The 10,005-nt window shown below is 18.9% G+C and overlaps 2 protein-coding genes across 2 annotated transcripts; both read left to right on the forward strand.

Moving 5' to 3' along the window:
- Nucleotides 1–3,815: 3,815 nt before the first annotated feature.
- On the forward strand, nt 3,816–4,781 carry MKS88_000782 (uncharacterized protein; the record flags this gene model as incomplete). Its single annotated transcript, XM_067219143.1, has 2 exons — nt 3,816–3,902; nt 4,113–4,781. 2 exons carry the CDS (start codon nt 3,816–3,818, stop codon nt 4,779–4,781), a joined length of 756 nt encoding a protein of 251 aa, XP_067075563.1.
- A 3,200-nt stretch (nt 4,782–7,981) lies between these two features.
- Nucleotides 7,982–8,491, forward strand: MKS88_000783 (uncharacterized protein; the record flags this gene model as incomplete). The annotated part of the gene is made up of 1 exon (XM_067219153.1): nt 7,982–8,491. The coding sequence occupies one exon, from the start codon at nt 7,982–7,984 to the stop codon at nt 8,489–8,491; it is 510 nt and encodes a 169-aa protein (XP_067075564.1).
- Between the last annotated feature and the right edge of the window lie 1,514 nt (nt 8,492–10,005).

Here is a 10,005-nt window from a genome sequence, read left to right on the forward strand (position 1 = left end):
GGACGGGTATAAATTACTATAGTTTTAATTGACATTTACAATGTAATATTATATCTTGAAATAAAAATACTAAGAAAAAATCTGTTCCCTTTTTTATAATTATGAATTTTGTTTTTTTTTTTGAATTAATACTATTATTATTATTTAGTAGTCTTATGACTTAACTGAGGAACAATTATTAGTAATATATGTTCATTTAAATTTAAAAACTGATATAAACACAGGTGCATAAGTAGAATATGTACATTTAATTTTTTAAAATATTGTTGCATATAAATTCAAAAATTTCTATTTATTTTATTTAATAAATATATATTAAAAACGAATGGAATAATAAAATGAAAGTGAATCAATATATCATAATTTATTATTTAAATTATTACTTATAGCTCATTATAAATACTATATTTTTATTGAAGAGTAATATATTCTCCTTTAGATCCCCAATTTATTATTTATTTGTATTACTTTTATTATTAGGAAAATATTTTATATGATTTAACTTCATATAAAAAATATATTGAATAAAATGTAGGTGTCAGTAAAAATTATTTTATAAATAATGTGGTTAGAATGTTAAACGTGAAAGTGACGGTAATTTGAATTTTCCTTGTAAATATATTGTAAGAAATTTTAAGAAAATATTTGTGATAAATGTTGAAGAATGTACTGATTCTTATTTATATTTCAAATACTAGTTATATGAAGATATATCCAAACTTTCTAATAATGGAAATAACAAATATTTAATAGAAGTTATTGATATTAAAATAAAAATATTAGAGAATTTTAATTGCATTAAATATTGTGAATGTACTTTTTATACGATGATGAAGGTAATTATTTTTATTATTGATCGAGTGTAAATCATTTGTATAATTATTTTAAATTATATACTTCTACTAAGAGTAAATTTTATTCTGATAGTTGAAATAATGAACAAATTAATGAATACTTTACAGACGTTAATGAAATATATAAAAAGTATATAAGAAAAGAGAACTATTTTTAGAGATGGTGAAATTTTGAGAAATATTTCAATTTCAATATTAACTTTTGCCAAAAGTAATAGTTATCTAAGTTGAATAATATTGTTAATGAAGAAATCTAAAATAATTCAGAAAACGACGAAGATAAATTGGGGAAAGTGTTGTAATCTGAGTACTCTAAATCAGATATCATGAGTTAATTTTTTTTTTGTGTTCATAAATTTCTGGTGGGAGGTAAGTATCATGTATTATGTCTTCCATAGTTAAGGAAGTTTCTAATAATGTATGTTCGTCTATGGGAAAAAGAAATAAAAAAAAAGGAATAATAGAATGTAGGAATCGGTAAATGTAATATGAGAAAAAGTAGAAAAATTAGATATAAAATTTCAAATATATAATGAAGAATTAATTTAAGAATTTTTAAAACTTTTAATTAATTAGAATATGAAAATCTCATATATTTCTTCAAAGAACTTTTTTTAAAATTTCCATTAGCAGAATGCTATGACTATTAATAAGAGCCATATATATATGGTGTAAAAATGAGTAATTTAATTTTAGGGAAATCTGAAGTTTATAAGAAAGATTAAAATTGAATTAGGTGATAAAATGTAAAAATTTAAGAATTTAATAACCAATTATAATTTATAAGGTTTTATTAACTTTGATTTTTTCGATAGTTCATTAAAATGAGACAATGTTATTAAGCGCGCTTGTGGTTTAGCAAACCAAGAAATTACAGTTAAACCAAATGATACTATATTAAATGCACATTTCATACCTAAATATATTTTTATACGAATTTATTTGCTAATTGCTGTAGCAGTTGGACATATATTTTTCGTTTTTCCTTGTTTATAGTGTGAATGAAATATACATTTTAATATATAAATTCCTTGTGTTATTATATAGAGTGTGTTTTTGTGAATAAATTATAAATACAGAATAAATATATATGTTATATATTTTTAATATTTGTATTATGATACTCCTTTGGGATCGGTATTAAGTTTGAAATTATTAAGGAAAAAAAAAAAAAATAAAAGTACAGTTGTGGTAAGTAATGATTATCGAAGAATACGTTAGAATATTATTAGTTATATTCGAAAAGGACATTATAATGTTGTCCTTATCGTTTTGAACGATATTCCCTTATTCAGTGTCCGATATAGTGTCAGCTAATTCGGAACAATTGTATTAAGGATAATAAAAATCATTATATATTTTTATTTTTATATAATAACAAATAAATAAAAAGTTAAAAGGGTATTACATTAGATAATATAAAGTATTTTTTCAACATTTATAAAATTATAGTTCGTTTTGTTTATTTTGGAGTAATACTTTTTGTGAATTTTGTAATTATTAATTTTTTCTTTTATTAAAGTAATTGCTTTTTTGTGCGGTACTATTTGTTTTTTATGTTTTTTGGAATATATATGATTATAAAATAAAATTGCATTAAATTAGTATGTACAATTACGAATTATGTTTAATATTTAATTACATTTATTTATTGTATTTTATCATAAGGTATAGAAATATAAGGATTATTTATTTTTGTTATAGTATTTAACTAGAATACAGGTTTAGTTTTAAAGGTACTGATATTACGTTTAATGCTTATATTATTTGTAGGTACGTGTTAATATTAGTGTAATTCTAATTCTTAGTAGCTGTGCATATCCGGTTATTCAATTTAAGTATTACAATGATTGAGCAGTGAATAAAGGATACTTATATTTATTATATTATTGTTACATTTAAGTAATTGTTGATTTAATTATATTTTAAAATTATTACATAAATATTTAGAATAAAATAAAATTATAAACAAAATGTTGTGCTTCTTTTTTTTTTTGTTCTAAGAAAATTACGAAATATATTGTTTTGACATAGTAAATAAAATAATAACACTTTTAGTACGAGAATAACTATGTTTTTTATTATTATATTAATATTTATTCTTAATATATTTAAACAATTAAAAAAATAAAAAAAATTACGTCGAATAAATTGTAACTTTTTCATCATGGAATAATGCTATGAATTAATTTTAATTAACAATTTTAATTTTCATATTATATTTCAAAAATGAAAAATAAATCGTTATTTAATCTTAAAATATATGCTTGCTCATAGATCAAGTGGCATCTTGTAAATTCTACTTTTCAAATATATTTAGGTTATAAGAGAATACGAGTATTTTAGTTAGCATACAATATTTTAATAAATATTATGTTTTTCATTTATTATTACCATTATGATATCATTGTATTATATATTATATTTTTAAAAAATTATAATTAGCTTTTCCAAAATATTATATATGATTAGAGTTATTATATAGGTAAATATCATTAAAATTTTTTATTATTCCATAGATATATAGAAAAATGCTTTATCTCTTTTTTATATATTCTATATAAATTTGATATTTCTAAATATTAAGAAATCAAATATATTTTTTGTATTTTATTTTGAAAGGTATTAATGGAAACTTCATTTAATTACTATAATGTATTGAATAATTAAATTTTATATTTCCAACATTTATGAATACATGAATGAAAACCATTTTATTTTAATGAGAGATAGTTTTTTATAAATAAAATAAAGATAAAAATTATATAATATATTTTTCAAATTATTTTCCTTTGTTAGTATATAAAATACTTTATATATATTATATTGCATCGTTACTAAAAAATGATAAAAAATACTTTTCTTTTAATAAATTTAGAGTGCATTATCTTTATAATTATGTTATATTATTGTTAATTTTTTTCAAACCTACAATACATTACAATATTAGTAATCTATATGATGGAACAAAAAATTGAGTTAACAACTCTTATTAAAAAACTTACATTTGTGCTTGTAATTTGGATTTGTCACTTTTACATTGATGCGGTAAGTTAATATTATTTAACTATACTTGAATTTTTCTTATTTTTTTTGTTATTACTGTTATGATATAATGAAAATATATTTTTGCTTAAATTATAATAAATATTTGCTATCTTTTATTAGAGTTCGCTTAATCAATCTCGGTGTAAAAACTACAAGGTTGGTAAAAAATTATTTACAAGAAATTATAGATTATTATCAAAATATAAATAGAATAAAGATTTAAATGTTGTAAATTTAAAACAAGAGTTATCAAATATTGGAGAGCACGAAACAATAGATGTAATTTATAATGAGAGATGGAAAACAGATAAAAAGAAACAATTAAATGGATGTTCACCAAAGAATGCAGTAATGAATAAACGAGAACTTAAAAATAAAACTGATATATTTGAACGAAAAAAACATTCCAATTTAGAAAAAAAATTGTTCAAAGAACTAGAATTCTTAGATTTTCTTAAAAACAGAAGAACGATTAGTGATAAACTTTACAAAAAAGTAATATATAAAAAATGCGGTTTACGACTTGTTTTACCTTTGTTTTTGCTGTTGTTATTATTAAAAATATTCATAGTAGATTTGTCATTTACTTCTGTATCTAGTGATAAATGGTGGTTGGCGGAAATAACAGGGTTGGATACTTATAAAAGACAGTTGTCTCCTCCAGCATGGATGAATGACTATTTTAGTTGGATTACACAAACTATATTTGGGCTAATACAAAAATGCAGCGGCGCTTCAAAGTGTGTATTCGGGCATTTTATTCGCACTGTTATATATTTAATACCATTCATTATATTTATTGTCATGTTTATATCAGCAGTTTTTTATTATAATAAGAAAGTTAAAAAATATAAAAAAATTAAGTTCAGAAGGAGGTAAATGTATAATAAGTAATATGATTCTTTCTGTAAGGAATTCTTTAACAAGAAGTAATATATTTAGTGATATACTTAATAAATACACATATATTGCTTTGATTATATATATATATATATATATATTCGTATACTTAGTCTTTTTGATGGGCAACAATTTAAAACCATGTTCTTCGTTCTTTTGTGAATTTTAATGTTTTAGAATTTTCGAATTAGTATTGTAAATTTTTTATTTAAGCTTATATAAATTTGTTAAAATATAATCATTTGGGTACATAAATAGATTTCTATAAAAAATAAATGTTTGTCTGTTAAAAAGGAATATATACTAGTAAATGAATATAATTTTATTCATGTGTTGTAATTTTCATTTTACTAGAATTTTTTACTTTATTTTTCACATCTTGATATTGTCTAATATTTTTATTTATTCAGATTTTTTGGACGTGTATTATTATTTTTAAATTAACGATAAATATGTTTCACTTGTACCGAATAAAGGAAAATGAATATTTTTGGTTGAATTGATATTTATATACTTATATTTTATTTTTTACTTAAAAACATTCTTAATATTTATTCTGTAAGTTATTTTCAAAAGAAATATAGAACAAAACATATTTATTGTTAAAAAACTCTTAAGGGACTTTTAGCTTTTTTTTGAACGGTATAAAGGATAAAATATAAATATATAATAAAAAAATATTTTTTAAAATTATGGTTTGCTTACAATTTTTTTCTAACTTAAGTATTCTAAGCCATTACGATTAATTGTATAATTAAAACCAATTATATTATTATTTATTCTAATTATAGTGATAATTAATTTTCTCAAAAATTAATTAATTATATATTACATTGAATATTGATAAATAAATATATTATAATTTGTTTTAACTTTTTATGTCCTTTAACGATTAAGTTAATGAATTAAATTTAAGAGAGTATTATCAGAAGATATGTACTTTTTTTTTTTTCTTTTTTTTTTGCATATTTCTAAATTTCTAAAAATGAGTTAAATGTGTAAGGATCTAAATTATCATTAAAAGTAATTTAAAAAAAAATATATTTTTTAGTATAATCCTATCATTTGTACGTATTTATTCGTAGATTATTTATGGTATTCTATAAATATATTATGTTTTAGTACAATTTTAAGGATATATAAAAATATATGCTTCTATATTAATAGTTCTTTATTCTTTCATTTTTGTAAGGCTTATTTTTTAAAAAAAGTATAAGTAAAAAAATAAAGAAAAAAATAATGTTTTTTTATATATAATACATAAATAGAGTTTTATATTTTGGATTATTGTTAATAAATAGCCGACATTTTTTTAATTTAATTATTATTTTAGTAACAGTTGCATGGAGTGTTTTATTAGATTTGTGGCAATTATACTGTTCCAAAAAATAGTAGGATATATACATCTATTATTAAATTTACATAATTGTTGATTTAATTATATTTTTAAATTATTACGTAAATATGTATAGTAAAGTATACTTGAAAATAAAAAATATTGTATCTTTATTCTTTATATAATTATGAAAATAAATCAATAAATATTTGTATTAAATGAAATGAAAAAATCAAAAAAGTTTAAGATAATTAAACATTCCCATGAATACTTGAGAATGTAATAGAAATTAATGTATTTATTTTTTTACGTTAAATGGAATTTATACGTAATTTTAATTTATTTAATAAAACAAGTAATATACTACGTATTTTACCATTTCTTATTTTTTAACTTATTTATCTGTAAAATAATTTAATTCATCAAAATAATTATTGACGAAATGGTCAAAGTACATAATATACACCATAAGAGTGTCATAATGGATGTTAAAATATACAAATGTAATGTTGTGGAATAAAATTATATGTACGTCAACTTTTGCAGCTTGATTTCATAATTCAAATAAATTATTTTAACTATAATATTTTTCTTTTTTTTTTTTTTAGTGCAATAATATTTTTTTTTTATAATAAATTTATATTTCATTTTATCTGTGTTAAAATGTACAGAAAGGAAAAATAATAGGATATAAAATAATTTTTTTATTTTTAAATATACTTACATAAAAACTTAAATTGTTTCTCTTTTACCTTAAAAAAATATTTTTTATTTGTATTAATTTATAAATAATAGTATAATATAAATTAATTCAAAAAGATTTTCATTCGAAAAATAACTAAGTCTTCCTTGTTTCAAAAGTTTTTTTATTTAATCCGTTTTTATATCTTAAATTTATATTGTTAATGATACTTTTGCATGTTCTAGTTATGTGCTAATGTATATACAATATAACAAAAAAGTATTTTCCGTAACTTCATATTCCATTACTATTATTTTTACTGTAATAATTAACAATTTATTTAACTAGAAAAGAAGCACTACAAAAAAACATTTATAAAATTAGAATTATTTTTTTGAAATGATATAAAAATTTGTAATTATATTGTAAATATGTATATTAGTATACGTTTTCTAGATGTTGTTCTTTTTTTTAAATGAAAAGAAAAATTTTGCAACCTAATAAATAATTTTTTTTTTTAATTTCATCTTAATAATTTTCTTCATATAATCATTTATTTTTTTAAAATTAAATTATAAAAAAAAAATTCTGCCTCTTTACTATTAAATATTTAATTTAAATATAATGAGAAATTATAATTTAGTTTTATTCTATTTTTTCTGTGACAATCTATATAGATATTATTCTAAATTTGAAAAATATTCTGTATTTCTAAAAAATAAATGAAGCAATTTTATAATAATTCATTTTGAAACATTTAAAATAAATTAACTAATTTAAAAATAATAATATGAATAGCCTCTTTTATTATTTTCAAAATTTTAAATTATAGTTATTATTTTTATTAGTTAATATATATTTACATTAAAAATGTATAGAATAAAAGAAAATTTCAATTCTACCATTCTCATTAATTTTTTTTTCTAATCTCTTTTATTTTTGTTATTCCGTTATAATAATAACACTGTATTATAATATTATTTCGTTCTTTCTTTTATTTTTTGTTGTTGAGTATATTATTTTTAAACTTAATACTTAGCTTGGAAATACATATCCTCGTAAATAATACGTATTTACTATTTTTTTTTTTAGAATAACTGCAATAAGTTATTGGAAAAAAAAAATAAGTTAGATCGAGCTTTAGATTTAACAACTAATTGAATGCTAGCACATCATTCATTTAATGGAAAATGTAATGGGCGACACAAAAAATTATTAGATGAAAATTATATATCTGAATATGACATAGATACATTATCAGTAAACGAAGAATTAAAGGAAAGTTCATTAAATAGTGAAGAATGGGATGGAGTGGCTAAAAGTAATAAGTCTTCGTTATTTAATAGAATGGATGTATTTTGCGAAAAACAAATATTCAATTTTTTAGATTCCTTTTATCAATTAATGAATAAAAAAGTTAACAACTGGGATGAAAAAAGAACCATACGTATAGAGATTATAAAATTAGCACTTATTCCATTATCTTTATTAATGTTGAGTTTATTTATATTTTTAAAATTATGTTCTATATTTAAAGATCTCGCTTCTAATAGTAGTTCTGGAGAAGGAATTTTATTAGCTTTCACATTAGCAATGTTCTCATCCATTATATATGGTATTTTTTATGCATATAAAAAATATAAGAAATATAAAATGATAAAGAAAAAATAATTATAAAATTTGTAATAATTTTAGGGTTTTTTCTTAAGAAGAATTTTTAAATTATAAGAAATAGTTATGTATAGTATTCTTAAGAATATTTTGTTTACAGGAAGAATACATGCTATTACGTAATTTTTATAATACCATCTGAACATATACATCTGTTTTGATATAAAATATAAAAATATATGTTCTTAATTCTTAGTAAATTTGATTGCTTTATTCTATAAATTCGTATTTAAAATTTGTTTTCGTGCGTATTTTAATACAGTGATATAAAATATGTGTGAATTTATATTTTTTCTTGCAAAATATGTGTTCCATAAAATGCATTTAAAAATGTGTATATTTCATTATTTTATTAAATTTGTAGGATAATTCATATTTTATATTTGAAAGTACGCTTATTTTGTTCTCATTTCTTTTATTATTATACGGTAAAAAATATACTGTTTTGTTATACAATTAAAAAAAATGTATGATATGTTTTAAATCAATTGTAGTTGTCTTTTTTTGTTTGTAATATATGGAAAAAAGTGTAATAATTTGTTTTTATAAAAAGAAAATTTCATTATTATTTATTATAATTAATAGTATGTTAAATGAACTAAAATAAGTATACGATACAAAATAAATTGTTTTTCGTAAATGTTTAAATTTGTAAATGATTTATGTATTTGGAATTATATACTTATAATAGTATCATATTCTTTCTAAGAATCAATTATTTATAATTGATCCGTAATTTTGTGGATTATAGAAAATTGGAACTAAATAAGAAATAAACACCTTATGTGCACTGTATACTTAAAATGTACTTTTAATTTAATTTATTATAATTAATTAAGTATATGTTAAAATGAAAGTTGAATGTATATTCTACTTTAATTTTTACTTTTTTCTAAGCGACCTGAGTATTTAATGAACAAAGAGTAATAAATTGTTATGATCTATTTTAGAAATAAACTTTTTTTTGCTTTGTAATAATAATTATTTTAAAAAATGAACTATGCATATGTACAAGTTCAATTATAAATGAAAAATACAAAAACAAATTAAACTTTTTGACGTAATATCCTATGTAAGAATAATTATTTTAAAGATTATGCTGTTATGTAGATTTTTCTATATGTGAGATAAAAAAAGTGTCAATGATATCATAAAAGTATTATTAAGTATGAAAATTTAATACTAAAAAACTATGAATATGTCGATACTAATAATACTACTTGTTTAATGTAATAAAAAAAAAGAAATATAAATCGATATCATTTACTTTTTGTTTAAAATAATTTCATTTGATTTTATTAATTTGATCATTTATAATATGTTTTAACAAACGTATAATAATATATCTATAAAGCATTTAATTAAAAAATGAAGGGATCTAATATTTTATGAAAAATGTATATGTAAGCATTTTATATGCTTGTATTTAATAAATTAAATTTGATTCTATATAAATTCTAATTAAAATGAAGATTATGATTATCATTTTTTATTTATCCGAGTCATATATACTA

The sequence above is a fragment of the Plasmodium brasilianum genome, chromosome 2 (assembly GCF_023973825.1).
Source record: "Plasmodium brasilianum strain Bolivian I chromosome 2, whole genome shotgun sequence".
Lineage (NCBI taxonomy): Eukaryota > Apicomplexa > Aconoidasida > Haemosporida > Plasmodiidae > Plasmodium > Plasmodium brasilianum.